At 41.4% G+C, this 20,014-nt stretch overlaps 1 protein-coding gene across 2 annotated transcripts in view; it reads right to left on the reverse strand.

Moving 5' to 3' along the window:
- Positions 1-405: 405 nt before the first annotated feature.
- Positions 406-20,014, reverse strand: part of tlr3 (toll-like receptor 3) — a 31,740-nt gene continuing 12,131 nt past the window's right edge. For both annotated transcript variants that reach the window (XM_063049378.1, XM_063049379.1), the window contains 4 exons: positions 15,565-16,028; positions 12,709-12,900; positions 9,680-11,532; positions 406-6,436 (listed from right to left, as the gene is read on the reverse strand). In XM_063049378.1, coding sequence (XP_062905448.1) covers positions 6,208-6,436; positions 9,680-11,532; positions 12,709-12,900; positions 15,565-16,028 — 2,738 coding nt within the window. In that variant the 3' untranslated portion in view covers positions 406-6,207. The remainder of the gene's footprint in view (positions 6,437-9,679; positions 11,533-12,708; positions 12,901-15,564; positions 16,029-20,014) is intronic.

Below are 20,014 nucleotides of genomic sequence, written 5' to 3' on the forward strand. Positions count from 1 at the left end.
CCATGATAAGCCATTATTTAAGCTTATTGATGGATACACTTCCCCACAGTGATCTGCCCAGCTTGATCCTATGATTTTCATTAGTTCTCATCTTAGTCACTTGAAGGAGCAGTTTTAGAGAGTTGATGCAGCACACAAAATGCTGGAGGAATTCAATGGGTCAAGCAAGATCCATGGAGGGAAATGGAGAGCTGATGTTTCAGGTCAGGACCCTTCATCAAGACCGGAAAGAAAAAGGGGTGATAACAAGTGGAGTGGGGGGGGGGGGAGGGATGGAGCAAAAACTGGTGGGAGATAGGTTGCAAAGACCGCAGCTGAAAATAATTTTTACTGAATATGTTAATTAACAAGAAAGTCACATTATTTGTTCTTCATGGAAGAAATCCAAAGTTGTATGTTAAAATGTTTAATATATTAATTTTAGTAATGCATAAAAAGCTGGCAAATACATAAAATAGTGAAAAATCGCACAAGTACAATTTTATAAAATTTGTAACATTTTTAAAAATGATGTTAATAACTCTGATATCAAACGGAAAATAAGGGCAGCTACTTTTTCTAGTGATTAGCTAAAATTATAGATGCAAACATCTAGATCAGTGGAGAGAGAAGACCGTTACATTACAGCTTGAGTACCTTTTATCAGAACTGGTTAGTTGGAAGAAGGCACAATCTTGATTCCCTGAGATGGAGAAGTTGGAATCTGAATCTAAGAGCATCAGCACTGGAGAAAAGAAAAATGATGAGGTTGGCCTTACATAGAAATGAAACAAAGGACATATAGCCAGGCATAGCTTGGATATGACAACACTTTTAACTTGGGGAACAGGTACAGGTGACACTGGTAGGTAGAAACATAAAGAGAGATTTTGGCATATTTTGCTGTCATAAATCAAAGTACTGAGTACAGGAATTAGGATGTTGTGTTGAAATGTATAAGATGCTGGTGAGGCTTAATTTAGAGTGTTGTGTGCAGTTCTGGTCACCTACCTACAGGAAAGATATCAATAAGTTTGAAAGAGAACAGAGAAAATTTACAAGGATGTTGCTGGGATTTGAGGACTCAAGTTATAGGGAAAGTTTGAATAAGTTAGAACTTCTTTTCTCTGGAGTGTAGGAGAATGAGGGGAGATTTGATAGTGGTATATCAAATTATGAGGGGTATAGACAGAGTAAATCAAATTATACTTTTTCCAATGAAGTTGGGTAAGACTAGAACTAGAGGTCATGGGTTAAGGGTGAAAGATGAGATGTTTAAGTGGAACAAAAAGGGGAACTTTTTCACTCAGAGGTTGGGGAGAGTAGAATGAGCTGCCGACGGAAGTGGTGGAGGCAGGTACAATTTCAACATTTAAGAGAAGTTTGGACAAGTACATGGATGGAAGGGGTAGGGAGAGCTATGATGCCAGGTGCAGAACAATAGTTTGCATGGACTAGAAGGGCTGAAGGGCCTGCTTCCCTGCTGTAGTGCTCTGACTCTGTATGAGTAGAGCTGTAGAAGCTGCTGATTGTGAGAAAACATTTCGGCCAGTTGATGGAGGGTGATATTGTAGGAGGAGGACCCTCAATTTGTCATTGTGTGGGAGTGTGTAGAAGGGTTGATCATCCAGAATAGAAATGAACAAATCTGGACCAGGAATCTTCACAGATGATGGAAAGTGCTCAAAGAGAGAAAAATCTGGAAAAAGGTAGGAAGAATTGAAATCTCTGGGGCAAGGGAAGGCAGGTCCACCAGGGCAGTCCTGCGAGTGGATCTTGGCAAGGAAATAGAGGAGGGAAGTGTGGGTTGGTGGATCATGACAGAGGAAGGAAGATCCTGTTGGGAAACAAAATCTGTATCTGTATTGGCGACTGGGTTCATGGTCTTGTCACAGTGTGCGTTGGCCGAACCCAGGTACGGTGGAACGACAGACTCTCATGTAGAAACAAGAACAAGAGTTTATCCATAGCCATCCCAACAGAACATTGGTAGCTCAGCTGAGCAACGCCACGAGACAAATCATTCTCAGAACAAGGACCCTGTGATAAGTGCTAACCAGGAGTCCATTTTAAATAATCCATAAGTGGAAAACCTATGCCAGGCAAAGTAAACCTCATAACAGTAAACTGAAAGCACAAGATCTTAACAACTCTAGTTGAGCTAACAATTGACAAAATACAGGTTCTCTAGAAATCTCGGAGCCCAACACTCCAACAGGTCTGCAGGGCTCATGACAGGTCTAGAGGTGCAAGAAGCTAATGTTCAGTATCTGATAAATAGAGGTCAGCAATGACACCAATGATTTGATAGCAATACTGGTTCTAGTCCTTCCTTGCTGAGAAGAGTGCTGCAAGTTCTGGAGCCAAAGACTGGAGGCCCAGAGACATGTCCTGCATGTGTGAATGGGGGGTAGGCTGGAAAATGGGCTTGCTTTGGAATGTGTAGTGACACCTGCAGGCTGGACCCACCATATCCATGAATATGTTGGTTGTTAATGCAAAGGACGCATTTCGCCGTATGTTTCAATGCATATGTGGTAAATAAATCTGAATTTGAAGTTCAGGAACAAGGGGGCAGTAAATAAAGGCAGTGAAAACCTTGAGATGGTTCACGTTAACTCTTTTTCTCTTTTCAACAGATGCTGCTTTCAGATTTCCAGCATTTGCAATCTTCTGCTTTAAAAAATTTTTACATTGCATTTGAAATCATTCTTTATTTTCTCAAAGCCCACAAACGGCCTGGTGTTACACCAAATACAAAGGAGTATTTCCCCCCATGAGTTTTTATCATCTCAGCAGATAGATTTGGCTAAATTTGTCTGCTACTGTGTGGTAACCAGAATCTCCGGAGCAGAAGGCCCCGAAATCCTCGGCTTTGCGTGTTTTAGTGGCCGGGGCGAGGTTGAAGGTGCTTGGCAGAGGATGGCGCTCCAGAGGCTGGTCAGAAGCTCGAAGTTTTTGGACGGATGGACTCAGTGTCGGCTGCTTCCAAGGCATCGGCAAGTTGACGGTGCCTGGAGGTTTATGGCAGGGAGTTTCTCCCTTTTGCCGTCTGCTATCAGGGACTCGGGGACTTTTGAAGCTTTGTTTACCGTGCCCATGGTTTGTTCTTCATCAAATTATAGTATTGCTTTGCACTGCTGTAACTGTATGTTATAATTATGTGGTTCTGTCAGTGTTAGTCTTTGGTGTGTCCTGTTTTCTGTGCTATCACTCTGGAGGAACATTGTATCATTTCTTAATGCATGCATTTCTAAATGACAATAAAAGAGGACTGAGTGTTCTCATAATCTAAATTACTAACAGTGTTTGTTGCCATCGTTATTTTGCTCATGGACTTTCAGGGATCAGCTTTTAGATCGTGTGAAGTTTTGAGAGGTTTTAGATAAGCCACATGAATATGCAGGATGGAGGGATATGGATCGAAGAGATTTTCTTTAGCATGGCATTTTGTTCAGTACAGACATCGAAAGCCAAAGGGCCCGTTCCTTTCTGTAATCAGCTATGTTCTATAAACTAATTGGTAGCGAACCCTTGTCTCTGCCAGGACATCAGAGAAGCTAGTGGTGAAGTGAGCTGCTCCCACTTCCAAGGGATTGAATCCATCTCAGTGGGCTGGGAAATCATTCTCTGGAACCCACCACCCCATACACAGAGCACCAGGGGGCAACCATTTTAACGAGGTGAAAGAGTGGAGGAAGCAAGAAGGGAATGAGGAAAGAAGAGGCTAAGAGGGAAGGTGGTGAATGAGATGAAGGTAATTAATGTAAATTAGGGTGGGTGAGTATGAGGGTTGAGCAGATGGTTGTAGCTATGTCTATGTCCATGTACAGGTGTACAAATTCAGTGCAGTACAACTCCAATTGTCACTGAGGCAATATCTTACTCTGTCACAACCATGTGGTAGTTGGGGTACAACAGCCACTCCACATGAAAATAATACACGTATGGGTATCTTCCCAAAATGGAGTGGAAGCAAATCACCCTTCAGCTCCAAGGGACTGTCCAAGATGAGTAAGTCAGACTTATACAACAATGTGATTTTGTGGAATCAGTTTGGATGAACTTCATTAATGAACTCTAGGAATTATTTTCAACACTAGTATTGACTGCAGTCCAAGTTTCAAAATAGCTTGACAGGGTAGATATGGGAGGACGTTCCCCTGGCTAGGGACTCTAACGACTAGAGGGATACAGTTTTAAAATAGAGAGAAGACCATTTAGGTCTCAAATGAAGAGAAAATTCTTCATTAATAAGGGTGATGAACTTTTGGCATTCTCTGCACTGGAGGTACATGAAGTTCATTCAAAGCAGAGGTCGTTGCATTGCTGGATATGAAAGGCATCAAAGGACTTGGGGAAGATAGCAGGAAAATGGTGTTTGACATATGAAGGACGGTCCACCAAGTAAAGCCAGGCATCGATTCAGCTGGCCCGAAGCACAAAGTCACGGCAACTGACTTCTGCCTCTTGCCATTGCTTTGTTTCAAACTCTTGTGCTTTGTCAACGAAGAAAACTTTATCTCAAGAGCTATTAGAAGAGAAAGGAAGGAGAGAGAACAAAAATTAAAGGGGAAAAGTCATTCATAGTGTACATATTTCTCCAAACCTTACTTAACCTTATCTCAGAGCATTCAAGAATATCACTGCTTTTGTTCTAAGCAGAACATTAACAAAGCCGTGAGTCCTGGTCAACATCAGTCAGATCTTTGCAGTTTATGGTTATACTCAGACATCAGCTGCACAGATTTCAGGGCACAAAACATTGGGTGTTTCTGTGGTTTTTTAAGGATTGTTCCAGAACCAGTTAAGTACAAATGAAAGAAAAATGGAGCAATTTTATAGCAGCCATCACAAGTGTGATGGATGGGTAATCAAACTTGTTATGTTTGCTTCTTCTACGATCACAGAGACAATTATGGAATTTGAGGAACTTACTACTTAAAAACACAAGTTCAAAACAGAAACACTAGAACAAGTATCAGCTCAGCCTTAATAATGGAGGATATTTTCACAGACATTTATGTACAATGAATCAACGTTTATCCAAAACATAACATAGTATATAGAGATGTTTTGAACTGTTTTTAACAATGAACTTTACCAAAACCACCTTTTCATGGCATTATATAGCATGATCATTATCGAATCCTTAGCCATCTACACCCCAGAGATGATCATAATCCAGAAACGTAACTAAACAGCCCCTGAAATATTGTGCTTCGGACAATCAATGATTCTCCCTGACCCTCTCAAAGCCATTACCCCCATTTAACCAAAAGTTCAGGTTTGTAAATAAAAACTTCTACATTTGGCTGGATAGATGCAACTTCACTTCCATTTCAGTAGCTTGATGCCGAAGTTGATTTTATCATCACCAACCCAAATTCACCTTAACCACTCACTTTCACCACCACCTGCGCACCTTAGCTACATCGTATGCCATCCACAAGGTGGACTACGACAACTTGCCCAAGTTCCTATGACATTTCTTGAAACAGCAAGTTTTCAATCCAGGTGACTGTATGGCATGTATGAGAACACCACTGTCTGTCAGCTTCATTCCAAGGCACACACATGGAGCTATACCAAAGTTCTTTCTTCATCACTGGAACTTCTTACAAATCCGCACTGTGAGAGGACCTTCGCCATATGACTGGAGCAGTTGAATAGACCTATTTCTATCTCCTTTTTTGAGGCAATTAAACCTGCACAACAAATACTGGTCTTGCCTGCTTCCCATTTACAAGAAAAAAGATAAATTATATTCCCAAAGGTAACTCTTCTTTCTTGGTTTCAGAAGATTCAATCTTGCTGCTTTCATGAAATGATGAAAATTTTACTTGATTTCTCTTCAGTTCCACATCATTCCAAAAGACACTTTTAGGGATCAGGATTGTATGTAATGTCTAACCATCTGGGGGTAGGGTGGTTCAATTTGAATGGAGATTTCTGTGTGTTGAGATAAGCAAAGAACGTTTTGCTGATTAACCTCCTTACTTAACCTCCAATGCATTTGCACAGCAAAATAAAACTTTGTCCATTGACACTTCGACAACAGTTTCAAGCAGGTACAATGTAACTGGAAAAGAAATTTGATCACTGAATTTGTAAAGCAAATTGGGAAAACAATTGCATTTGATGCTAATTTTGCCCAAAACAAACCTTTTAAAATTTTTACCCTGAAGTTTAGACCCATCATCACTGGTTTTATACATTTGTAAAAAATTACTGTACTCGGTTGCTTGAGCCAAGTGCAACCTTAAACTTCTGGTAGAAGGCTGATATTCGGTCATTCTGGACAGGCCAGTTAAGAATGCAGTGTGATTTAAACATTCCTCTTCGGAGGCAAAGCATCTGGTTCAATTTATAATCAGGGATGTCTTGCAAAAAGATCAAAATAATGGAATCTCTGCTTTGCTGAATCACTTGCTGCATTGCATGGTGGACCTTGAACCTGCAGTTAGTAAACAGACAGAGAAATTTCATCAAAGTGGTAATCACAATCTTTATTGTATAAGGGTATTTTCTCCTTTCTGAGAAAACTACGAGTACTAATTGTTAACTTACACATTCAAATTGATTATCACTTTGAGGGAGCTAATGTTGGTAATTGAAAACTCACATAGGAAGCAGTGCACACAGTAAACTCTCTCTTGACTCAATCATTGTAATGTGTCTTTGCACTACAAGAGGAGCACCTGCTATGATTTAAGATTTATGCCTTGCAGTACTCACATAAACATTCTGACAACTTCACAGAGTGCCAATTCCCATTTTACTCATAAAAGGGATAAAGGAGTATTTGGGGTTGGAATGAAAGTCATAGTAAACTCGAATTATATAACTGTGTCTCACCCTCCACCCCCAATCAACAGTGTGAGAAAAATGTTACTCCATTTAATATGGGCTTCATCTATATGATAGCAGTGAAGTGAGTATGCATTATGTAGAGTATGCACTGGGCAGGCCATTTAGCCCATGATGTTATGCTCATCTTAATACCAAATTATACTAAATAGCTTCGTCCTGTGTTTCACTCATATCTCTCCATTCCCTTAATTTTAATGTGTCTATCTAACCACTGCTACTATTATGTCGACTCAGGCCTAGGGGGCCGGTGTTGGGCATGATGACGGACTCTCCACTTCTCCCTCATTGGTGTGTTCAGTTCATCTACATTAGCTGCGCCGCTGTCTTCTAGGAGCGTGTTGACCATAGTCTTGGGAGGGCACCCAGGGTTCATGCTCCCGTGCTTGGGCTCCCATATGATGACTAGGCTGGCAGGTAGCTCAGGGTGGCGTAGACAGTGCCCCGCTAGTTGCAGTCTTCTTGCCTCGATTTTAGTGGTGAGCATCGGTAGGTTGTTATAGAGCTCGATGTTCATCATGTGCTGTTGCCAACTCACATCAAGAGCCACCCGGAGCATTCGTGTATAGCAACCACCTAGAGACTTTCGCATAGTCTTGGTGAGTGTCCGCGTCTCGCATCTGTACGTGAGAATGGACTCTATGACTGCTATGAAGATCCTCTTTTTAAGCCCTCCGGTCAGGTTTAACTTCCAGATTTCCTTCATGTCGTTCGTAGCCCTCCACGCCAGCACCTTCCGTATCTTTATGTCCTTCTCCGAACTCATCACTCTTGACCTGAGGTACTTGAAGTCAAAGACTTTCTTAATGGTATCATTCTTTACGTTCTTGAGAGTACCTTCGTTGCAGTTAAACACCATGTACTCTGTCTTTTTAGCGTTTAGGTGAAGTCCAACTTTATTGCACTCAATTTCCACTTTTGTCAGTAGCTGCTGTGCTTCCTCCATCTGGTCAGAGAGCAGGACTATGTCATCTGCAAAATCCAGATCTGTGAGTGTAACTGGTCTGACCCTTTTGGTTCGCCCTGGTTTTATGGTAAAACCAAGCTTGTCATGATCTTTGGTAGCTTGACGCAGAGCGTAATCAAGGACGATTATAAAGACATAGGGTGCCAGAGTGTCTCCTTGCAGCACACCAGCTAGGAGCTTGAACACTGCTGTTTCTCCATCTGGTGATACAACTTTCGCCATGGTTTTGGTATAGCTGGACTCCATTGCTCTCAGTAGATGGTCTGGCACTCCGTAAGCTTTCAGGATCTTCAGCATTTTACTTCAGTGAATGGAGTCAAAAGCTTTGCGAAATCGATGTAAGCACGGCTGGTAGGTTGTTCTTCTTGACTTCCTCGATGATCCTATGAAGAGCAAGTATTTGTATTACTGTTGTGCGCTTCTGCCGAAAACCATTCTGATTGAATCTTAGCTTAGGGTCAATGGTGGTGTGAGTCCTGTTCAAGATCATCGGACTGTATAACTTTGCTAAGATGCAGGTCAAACTGATACCGCGGTAGTTATCTGTCTTTGTGAGGGGTCCAGACTTGGGGACTGGGATAATGTTTGAGAGTGACCACTGTTCTGGTTTGTCGCCTTTCATCAGTGCGTATTACATATGTCCAGCAAGATGTTGTCAAGGTCGCAGTTCTTCAGGACATCTGGTGGTATCCCATCTGGTCCAGCGCTCCCGCCCTGTTTGAGTGCATATTTGGCCTTCTTCAGTTCCTCAATGGTGAATGGGCCGTAATCGATGTTGACTTGCCTTAGTATCATGGGTATGTCCTCTTCTTCTTCTGTAATCATTGGCGGACTTCACCATGTCTGGACACGGTCCTCTGCCGTGTCTATCTAAGAGCCTCTTAAAGTCCGCCAAACTACTTGCTACCACAACTACTCCTGGTAAACCCATTCTCTGAATAAAAACTTGCCCCTTACATCATCTTTAAACTCTCCCTTCTGATCTTAAAAGAAAATCCTTCTGGTATTTGACATTTCTATCCTGGGGGGAAAAAACAGACGTTCATCAGATGGCAGTGGTGGAATATTCCTCTGTACCATTCAATCTTCAAATGAATTAATTCTTCCTCAGTTTCTATTCCTAGAACAGGGGTTCCCAAACTGGGGTCTAGGGACCCCTTGCTTAATGGTATTGGTCCATGGCATAAAAAATGTTGGGAACTCCTGTCCTAGGGGATATGCTCAGCACCCTTTCACTATCTACCCCATCCCACCATCAACAGAGTAATTAATGACAACACCACACAGTGCTTTGTGCATTTCCTAGAATGATCTTATTTTTAAAAGGATAGAGAAGCACTGAAGAAAGTCTAAACAGACTGACTACAATTTAATCAGACCTGATAGGTTATAACCTTGATACTTAAGACCACAAAACATTGGAGCAGAATTAGGTCATTTGGCACCTCTGAATCTGTCTGCCATTTGATATATTATCTCCCTCAACCCCGTAATCTTGACACCCTTACTTAACATATTGGGACTTCTTGCAGAAAAGGTAAAACTACGTGATTACCTGATCGAAGTCTTCACCATCTTATTGTTAAGATCAACCTAGAGAAAATCTTTGCACTAGGTCTCACTAATATAAGAGATTGACTAATGAAATTGACAGGAAATTCCAGTGAAATTTCCTGGAATGGAGCGGAGAATGGTTTGAATGTGGAATACACCACTTGAGTAAGAAGTTTAAGGGAATAACATGGGGGAGAAAGTAAGATGATGAGGGTGTTAAATGAAGTAGCTCTGACCAGTTGGACTGAATGTGCTGTGTTGTGAGTACTTTGTAACGTTCTGTAAAACGAGTAATTAAAATGAGCATACCTTCTGCACCATGGATCCTTTAGAAGCTCCACAGTCACGACAAAGATGATTTTCCTGCTTCGGCTTATATTGTCCACAATGGACTGCAGTTCGGAAATTCCAACTTCAGAGTCCCGCTCCTCTAGGCAAAATTGGAATTCAAATTGCTCACATTTCTCCAAAGGCATCAGGTTATCATTGACCCACTCAATGTCATTTTTGGCATGGATGATGTAAGCATCATACACAAATTGGGCTTCTAAATGATCTATCTCTTTAAATCCAAACATCTGATTAACAGAAACGTTCCAGTAAAATTCCAGCCTCCAGCCTTGGAAATGAACCACTAGCACAGTGAATACAAATATAAATATAGCACTACTGCTAATTATGAAAGCACCCTTAAATGGGACATGATCTTTGCAGAGAGATGTGTCAAAAGCTGCAACACTACTGTTGTGGTAACTCAGAGGAGTGTTGCAAATATATTGATTTTTCAAGCCAGGGATACTGCTATTGGTCTTCTTGAGCCAAGTAACAAACCAGGAAATACTTTCACAAGTGCAATCAAAAGGGTTAAATCCCATGTAGAGAGCTGCTAAGTTGCTAAACACTTGGTTGAAAACATCTTTTGCAACAGAGGTAATAAGATTTTTCTGCAAATATAGGAACTTGAGAGATTCTAAGTCATCAAGTACATGATCTGGAAGAAAGTTTATGTTGTTCAAACTTAAATCTAGAGTTTCTAGCTTAAATAATCCCTGAAAAGCCTTTTCCGGAATCTCATCTAAACCACTTGATTGCAAGTCAAGTACCCGAAGCTCCTTCAATCCATAAAGGTAAAGAACTGGACCACCGGGATTAATACTTTTCCAGAGACGTGCCAAGTTATTGTGTTGTAACTTTAAAACCTGAAGCCGCAGGAGATCACTGAAAACATCTTTATGTAAATTAGCCAAATTATTGTTGCTAAGATCAAGGACTGTGAGATTCTGAAGAAGATGAAACGGTGAAGGTTGAAAGTTCAGTGTCGAAATCTTTGACTTGCTAAGCATTAAGATTTTAATCGAAGGAACATTCTCAAAGGACGATGATGTTAAAGTCAGTTTGAAGTTAAATGATAGGTATATCTCCTCTATTGCATTCAACCCTTGGAATTCCTCTCCAGTAAGGGTCTGAGAGATAGAATTGAGGCCTAGGTCCAGTTTCCTCAACCTATTGAAGATGGAAAATGCACCAGCCTGAAGCCTTGAAATCTTTGTTTTTGTTAGGTTTAAGTTAATGAGGGGAGATTTTGTAAGGGACAGAAAAGTTTTATTATTTATCGTCCTAAAATCCACCAAACAGTTATACATGCTCAGGTATTTCAAACTTACTAAGCCAGAGAAAGTATGGTTCTTTATACCTACAATAGTACTATCTTCTAAATTGAGATAGATTAAATTCCCTAACCCTTGAAAGGAGTAGTCATCAATACTGGATTGTACTTTGTCTGAGATGTCCTGTCCTTTGAGGCTTTTCTTAAGGTTCAAACTTTTTAAATTACCTAATCCAGTAAAAGTTTCATTGCCAATATGTCTGATATTGTTGTTTTCAAGAGAAAGGTTCTCCAAGTGAGGCAACCATTGAAACAAGTTGCCTGGCAACGTGGTTAACTTATTGTTGGACAGGTCAAGAGATATTAACTTAGTTTTTGCTAATCCAGCAAAAGTATTCTGCTCTAATTTCAGATACGTATTCCTCAAAGAAAGTGTGGCAATATCTGTTCCTGACAATTCTTCACAAAGTTGCTTGGTGATACCATGCTGCAGAGTAACATCGTCTAAAACCAGACTGCGTAGACTTCCAATTGTGCGGAAACATTTATGTTCAAACTGGTAAAGAGAAAAAGAAAGATGTTTAATTTGATTTGTATTCATAGAATATACAGCACAGTAAAGGCTGTTCAGCCCACAATGTTGTGCTGTCCTTCTAAAGTACTCCATGATCAATCAAACCCTTCCCTCTTACATAGCCCTCCACTTTGCTATCATCCATGTTCCTATTTAAGTTTCTTAAATGTCCCTAACATATCTGCCTCTACTACCATCCATGCACTCACCACTCTCTGTAATAAAAAATTATCTGATATTCCACCCCGCCCCCCCAACCCCTGCACTATATATTCCTCCAATGATCTTAAAGTTATGTCCCCTAGTATTAGCCATTTCTGTCCTGGGGAAAAGTCTCTACCTATCCACTTGATCTATGCCTCTTATAATCGTGCACACCTCTATCAAGTAGCCTCTCATCCTCCTTCACTCCAAAGAGAAAAGCCCTAGCTCGCTCAACCTATCTTCATAACTGATGCTGACATTTTAATTTACTTGCCAACTTCTCACATTAACGATCTCAGATGTGGTTTTCCCTTTGTTGTACAAAGTTATACATTTTTAAATCTCAGTGCAAATCTATCCTTTATGCATAGAAATACACCTAATCACCTTGAGTGCCATTATACAGTAATATAAATGCAAAATATCATGACAAGAAGTTACTCTTTTGATATGCACACAGACTTAATTACATGTGGCAGCATACAATGTATGGAATGCAAGCTTAGATATTATTTCTTTTGAATTCAATCATGCAAAGCACAGTGCCCAGGGATGGTGTTAGGCAGTTAAGAAGAATTAGGCATTTACAACAAATAATCAAGTATAGGGCCAGCCTATTTAACCTCTCCTCAATGACAAATAACCCATGCTAGGAACCTATCTGATAAATATTGTACTCACTCTGTCATAAATATATCATTTCTAAACAGGGAGACCAGAATTGTATATATTCAAGATGGAATGTCAATCTAGTGTCCTCTTGTACTCAATTTCTCTAGCAGCAAAGACCAAATACAGCTTGCCTTCTCAGATCATGATGTTTGCTCTCTTTTTAACATGCTTATGAATCTAAAGCAGTATATTTTCCTTCCATCATTGCTGAAACATCGTAGTATTAAATTTATAAGGTGCATATTGTGGTAATAGATAAACTGCCAGCACAGAATACTCTACCTGAGTTAGTTTATTGAAGGACAGGTCCAACTGGTACAATGTGGTATTGCTAAGGATGGCAAAATCGTTTGATTTCAACTGCACAATTTTGTTTGCGGACAACACCAGTCTTTGCAGCTTCGGTAATTGCTGATGGACTCCCAGACTGGCAGAGACCAGTTTATTGCGAGACAAATCCAGGATTTTTAATTCCTGACGGACAAACACAATCCCATTAGAACAACATAAATTTCACTACATTATCGTGAAACTCTGTTTTCATTCATTCCTGTCGAGAGGACTACAATATAAAAGTGAGGATGTACTGCTGAGGATTTAAAAGGCATTGGTCAGACTCGGAGGATTGTGAGCAGCTTTGGGCCCCATATCCAAGAAAGGATGTGCTGACTTTGGAAAGGGTCCAGAGGAAGTTCACGAGAATGGCCCCAGGAATGACAAGATTGAATTGAATTGACTTTATTTCTTACATCCTACACATACATGAAGAGCAAAAATCTTTACATTATGTCTCTGTCTAAATGTGCAATGTGCAAATTATAGAAAATTATAATAAATGGTATGTACAGTAAGATATACAACAGAACAGTCAATATTGCTTAGAAATACAATTGTGTCGACGTGAATTAATCAGTCTGACGGCCTGGTGGAAGAAGCTGTCCCAGAGCCCGTTGGTTCTGGCTTTAACGCTGCAGGACCATCTCCCGGATGGCAGCAGCTGGATTAGTTTGTGGTTGGGGTGACTTGGGTCCCCAGTGATCTTTCGGGCCCTTTTTATGCTCCTGTCACTGTAAGTGTCCTGAATCATGGGATGTCCACATCTACAGATGCACTGGGCTGTCCGCACCACTCTCTGCAGAGTCCTGCGATTGAAGGAAGTACTGTTCCCATACCAGGCAGTGATGCAGCCAGTCAGGGTGCTCTCAGTTGTGCCCCTGTAGAAGGCCCTTAGGATTTGGGGACTCATGCCGAACTTCTTCAACTGTCTGAGGTGAAAGAGTCTGGTCTGTACATTCCATACAGCCGGTAGAGACAACATGAGATCCTCGGTGATGTGTATATCGAGGATTTTAAAGCTGTTCACCCTCTCAACCCCAGACCCAGTGATGTCAATAGTGGTGAGCTTGTCTCTGTTCCTCCTGTAGACCACAACCAGCTCCTTTGTTATTGCAACAAGGAGTGGTTGTTTTCTTGACACCACTGTTTCAGGGTGATGGCCTCTTCTCTGCAGGCTGCCTCGTTATTATTTGAGACTAGGCCAATCAATGTAGTATCATCTGCAAATTTAGTTAGCAGATTGGAGCTGTGGGTGGCGACACAGTCATGGGTATACAGAGAGTAAAGGAGGGGGCTTAGCACACAGCCCTGAGGGGCTCCTGTGTTGAGGGTCAGAGGTGCAGAGGTGAGGAAGCCCATTCTTACCACCTGTCGGCAATCTGACAGGAAGTCCAAGATCCAGCTGCACAAGGCAGGGTGAAGGCCAAGGTCTCTGAGCTTCTTCTCAAGCCTGGAGGGCTTAATGTACGAGAGCATTTGATAGCTCTCGACTGGTACTCGCTGGAGTTTAGAAGAATGAGGGGATCTCATTGAATCCTTTAGAATACTAAAAAGCCAAGATACAGTGGATATGGAGAGGATGTTTCCTATAATGGAGGAGTCCAGGACCAGAGGGACATCCTTTTAGAACAGAGATGAGGAGAAATTTGTTAAGTCAGAGGATAGGGAATCTGTGGAATTCATTTCCATGGACACCAATGGAGGACAAGTCACTGGGTAGATTTAAAGTGGAGGTTGATAAGTTCTTGGTTAGTAAGGATGTCAAAGGTTATGTGGAGGAGGCAGGAGAATGGGGTTGAGAGTGATAATAAATCAGCCATGATGAAATGGAGGAGTAGACTTGATGGTTCAAATGGCTAAATTCTGCTCCTATGTCTTTTGACCTTATGGTCTCTTTTGTACACAAACTAGACCAGGACCTTGCTTTCTGAGTTTGCTTGCAGGGTACGAGGCAGATCCCTACAAAGTTGAGGACCTAGAAAGGAACATGGCAAACGTCATCTATTGAGCCATGTTCCAAACCATTAAGATTCTTCAATGTTCAGAGAGCAGATTATCGGAGTTTTCATAACAAATGGGAGCAGGTGGTGGATGGTCGTATAAGCAGCTGGTGCATTTCACAAATCGTGCAATGCAACCACTGACACTAGGCAGACAATATCTGAAGAGCATTGATAATGGCTGGAGTCACCCGTCTTGTAAAGACACTGCCTAGAAGAAGGCAATGACAAGCTACTTCTGTAGAAAAATTTGCCAAGAGCAATCATGGTCGTGGAAACACCATGATTGTCCACGTCATACAACATGGTACAAAAGGAGTGAACAAATGAATAACGAATGGTTATTACATCTCCATCTGGTGGTATCAGGTGGAAAGGAATATGGCAAAGAACCCCACTGCAACTCCAAATTGCAGCCACAAGATGGAGCATTAAGATTAATTGCAGCATTGGAAAGATGCTCTGAAAAACAGGCTGAAATTTCAATTTGGCTCGTGGTTTCAAAGAAACCACAGTTTTTCTGCTTTTTGGCCAGAAAACTAAAGTAGAGCACTAAGTACCACTGCACTTTTGGGTTGCTAGGTTAATATGCCGTTGCAAATCGTACTGTGTGCTTGCGCGAGAGATGATATCCACAGGACATAGGGAGAGGAGAGTTAATGGAAATTCAGTTAAGGTAGATCACAGGGAAAATTAGTGGGGGAATAGGATTGTTCTGTGATCTGGAATGGATTGGTGGCGTATACGGCTCCTTCTATGTATTAAAATGAAAAAAATATAATAGCTGAGATATGGATCTTACCTGAAGGCTGCCAAAAACATCCCCTGAGGTCTGCTTAATTCTATTGGACTGTAAATACAATTCGGTCAAGTGTCTGCAGTACGAGAAGTAACATACTGCCAACGTTGATAACTGGTTGTGTTCCAGTGCTAACACATTCAGGAGTGGCAGAACTTTACAGAGGCCCTCATCGAGTTTTGGAATGTCATTGTATCCAGCATGCAAGGTTTGAAGCTGATTGTATCTGGATAGTGTAGAGCTTGGCAAACGCTTCAGCTGGTTGTGGGAGAGATTGAGTTCTGTTATGTTGGTAGGCAGGTCTGGAGGGATCTCAGAGAGCTTCAAGTGACTGCAATCAGCAACCAGATCCTTTATCTTACATTGGTTTTCAGAGAATGTGGTATCAAAATATGATAACGTCACCACTAACCACAAGACAAAGGCCCGGAAATCCATTTTCACCTGCAGGGTTGTGAATCTTCCACCTAGAAAAATGACATAGACAATTAGTAATCTGCATCTGTTCAGACTCTGTTGATGCCTAATTATCTTTATTTGCCTACCTGCACTGCACTTTCTCTGTAGAATTAACACCATATTCTCCATTGTTTTCTCAGAATCCCTGGGCTGTATATGGTGACATACATGTACTTAGATAATTTGAACTCTTGTTAACCGTTGGTACTATCTTGATGTACTTACGTGTAGAATGGTCTGCCTGGACTGCATGCAAACAGAAGCCTTTCACTGTACTTCAGTACATGTGACAGCAGTACACCAACTACTAGCTTCAGGGCTACAGCACAGTGTTCTCTGCAGGAAAAGATCTTCATCCAATGTACGACCTCAGAAACAATACAGCCTGGCAGCAGAATAGTGCAGCTCCTTCCCCACAGCTCCAACAACCCAGGTTCAATCTCGACCTTGTCGTTTGTCCTTGTTCTCCTTGTCACAAGCAACACACACAAAATGCTGGAGGAGCTCAGCAGGCCAGGCAGCATCTATGGAAAAGAGTACCGTCGACGTTTCGGGCCGAGACCCTTCAGCAGTCCTGCTTTAGGGTCTCGGCCCAAAATGTTGACTGTACTCTTTTCCATAGATGCTGCCTGGCCTGCTGAGCTCCTCCAGCATTTTGTGTGTGTTGCTCGGATTTCCAGCATCTACATACTTTCTCCTCCTTGCAACAACATGGGTTTCCTCTGGAGGCACAGGTTTCCCTCCATATAAATGGACAGATTGGTAGGTTAAGCATCCGCTGTAAGTGTTATCCCATGTGTACAGTAAGTAAGTGTAGAATTGGGCAGAGGTTGATGGAAATGTGGGGAGAATACAATAAGTGATTAGAGAGAAACACACACTAAATTCCGGAGAAACTCAGCAGGTCAGGCAACATCCATGGAGGGGAATAACCAGTTGATGTTTCAGGACGAGACTATTCTTCAGGTCTCAAGTAATGTATGAATTGTATATATCTATAACTCCTGGTAACCACTCTCCCCTGTGCCCCCCTCCTTTGTTTCTCATTCATGTTACTCTCTTGCCACTTCTCTTCCCACTCATCACTTCCCTTTGGTTTTCTACCTCCCTCCATTTATTCCATTGTCCTCTCCTATCGGACTGCTTCTTCTTCACCCTCTGCCTCTTCCTCCTATCATCTTTCAGCTTCTCACATGATTCCCCCTCACCTAGTCTCACCCATCACCTACCAGCTTGTAATCATCCTCTTCCCCCACCTTCCTATTCTGCCTCTGCCCCTTCCTTTCCAGTTCTGAGGAAGAGTCCTGGCCCGAAACATCAACTGTTTATTTCCTTCCATAGATGCCGCATTCCTCCAGCATTTTGTGTGTTGCTCAAGATTTCCGCCATCTGCAGAACCTCTTGTGACCCTGATTAGTGTCAGAGTGGGGTAAATGGTTATTTGATGGACTTGAATTACATTATACTTTATTAATTTATTTGCGGTAATATTTTGTGATATGTGTTTTTGTGTGTGCACTGCGGTCCACAGGATCATTGTTTCTTTTGGTTGTATATATGTACAGTCAGATGAGAATAAACTTGAACTTGTAAAATGATGGTGGGCATCTAATTAGTGGGCCAAAGGGCCTGGTTCCAAGCTACATGACTGTACGAAAACTCACATTTATAACACCGGCTTCCAAATCAGAAAAAGTTTTGTTTCTTTTTGCCCAGTTAAAAAGTTACTGACAGTTGTGCAATCAAGATGCAAGCAATGGTGTGAGCATTTTGGATATTAAATAAACAGGTGGTATATAAAGTGATACGTATCTGCACAGGGAAGAACACAGCCCTGAGGCGGGCTGTATTGCTCCTCTTGCCAAAAGAGTAAAGCCCAGTTGCAGCCTCGTGCCACTTATGTGCGGAGCAAGTCAGCAGCAGCTGTGCCTGCCGTCAGTGGTGACAACACTTAAAACGATTAGCAACAGTTTATTATAACGGATTAGTAAAACAAAGCAGCAGGCAATATGCTAGACAAGAGCAAGATTAAAACAGAAATCACCCAAGCTAATTTGAGTTTTGGAGGCTGTGGGACTAGCACCTGCTTCAGGCTGGAAGCAATCAGCAGACCCACTGTTTTCTTGCTCCTCCACAGACTGTGCTAACCTTCGCCAGTCCCAGCTCCCTGACCAGTCTGGCATAGTTCATCGACTGGAAGCTGGTCATGGAATTGGAGGAGCTTTTTATACTTAGTCAATCTTTACCGGTAAGTAAGCTTTATGTTAACCGCAAAAAAAGGGGCAATCTCCTTCAATTTTCCTTTTTTTAGAAGAGATAAACACACATAACAAATTAAATATTTAACTACAGCTGCTGATGTGACTTTATGGACAAGATTCAACACCTCAAAGTCCTATTTTTGAAACTGGACCCCAACAGGCATCAGGTTCCTCATTTAAAAATTCAAGAAGATTCTAGGTATTTATAAGCATCTGTGTGGAACTCCTGGGTTGTATCACAATACTCTAGTTTTTCCCTTTTCCTGTTGTATTACTATCAATCTCCAGCTTCCTTTCATTCTCAAATTCTTTACTGTGTCTCATACTTTATCTACTGCAAAGGTGTCTCCTGGTCTGTCTAATCATGCATTGAAATGAACTATAAAATTGATGAGCAATGAAATTTACACAGGACTGTGCACAGCTTCAACCATTATAATTCTGAACCTTATGCATTTCCAAAAACTCCTGAACAGATCTTAACTTCCTCCCTTGGTTTCCTTCCTTTTCACAATCTTTTAATTCATGTTCTTTTCTTCCCCTTAATTCTTTACCCGACAATCTTACCCAACGTGTGCATACAAGATCTACCTCCAAACAACCATAAGATAACAGTAATCTCTGTTGATAGAAATCCGTGATGAGGACACTGGAAAACGTGGACCTCATCCCACATCCTGTTAGCCACCTCTCAATGAAGGCAGGTACTGATAACAATCTACCCCCCACCTCTAATGCACTAGCCCAACCTCTGGCTGTTTGTGAGAAGCAGGCCTTGAAGATCAAGATGCCAATTTCAGAAGCAGGCTTTTGATCTAACAAGAAGCAATGATTCACACCATCCTTTATGATTTGAAGATTGGATGACCTGCAGACTGACACCTCTGATCACTGGAATGGTACCACCAATGAAATCTCTGGAAAAATGTTTTAAATAATGAAACACCAGTTGTACTGGGGTGTAGAATTGTTATTTTTCTTGTAGTTTAACTTTCCTATGCTTGCTTGTAATTTTATATTATCACCTATGTACATGTATTTGTTCACTAAATTTTCCAGTCTTTACAGTACAGTTGCTTCTGTATTTTTATGCAAGTTTCTTAGATTTCTGTAGCAGGTGAATACATATTGGCTATTGACTACTTTATTGGTTAATTGTTATCACTAAGTTTGTTTATCTCTAGTTTGAGTATGAGAAGACCATGGCTATTTTTTCTATTGTCTCTCTTTTGTTTTCTTGGCTCCACTTTCTTGTTCATTTTCTGCTCCTGCAAAGCTTAATAAAATAATCGTAAGCAATAAATTTTATGCCTTATTCTCGATTGCCAAAGAACCTTTGGATCGCAAAACTGTCAGGATCCAACACAACTCAGGATCCATTCCTATTCTAACATTCCCAGTAATGAGGCTCTGATTATGTTCGGCCAACTCCCATGGCTTGAGCTATACTGTGCTCAAGTCTGACACCAGACAACAAATAGGTAATACACTCCTGAGTTCCGTCTTGGCAAGGGAGACTTCCCTGAAGATAAGAGACAATACTTCAAAGCTTCCTTGAAAAATGACAGAATATCCTATGACTCCAGTGCTTAAAGATGGGATTGATACAGACGCCTGCTCACTGGTCAGGATGGTGGGCACGTTGGGCTGAGTTATCTGTTTTCATGCTCCATGACTTGACAACTCTCTGATCTTCACTGCCTCATGACAACCCACAGAAAGCGAACAAAGAG

Source organism: Mobula hypostoma, chromosome 5 (genome assembly GCF_963921235.1).
Source record: "Mobula hypostoma chromosome 5, sMobHyp1.1, whole genome shotgun sequence".
In the NCBI taxonomy this organism is placed as follows: domain Eukaryota; kingdom Metazoa; phylum Chordata; class Chondrichthyes; order Myliobatiformes; family Myliobatidae; genus Mobula; species Mobula hypostoma.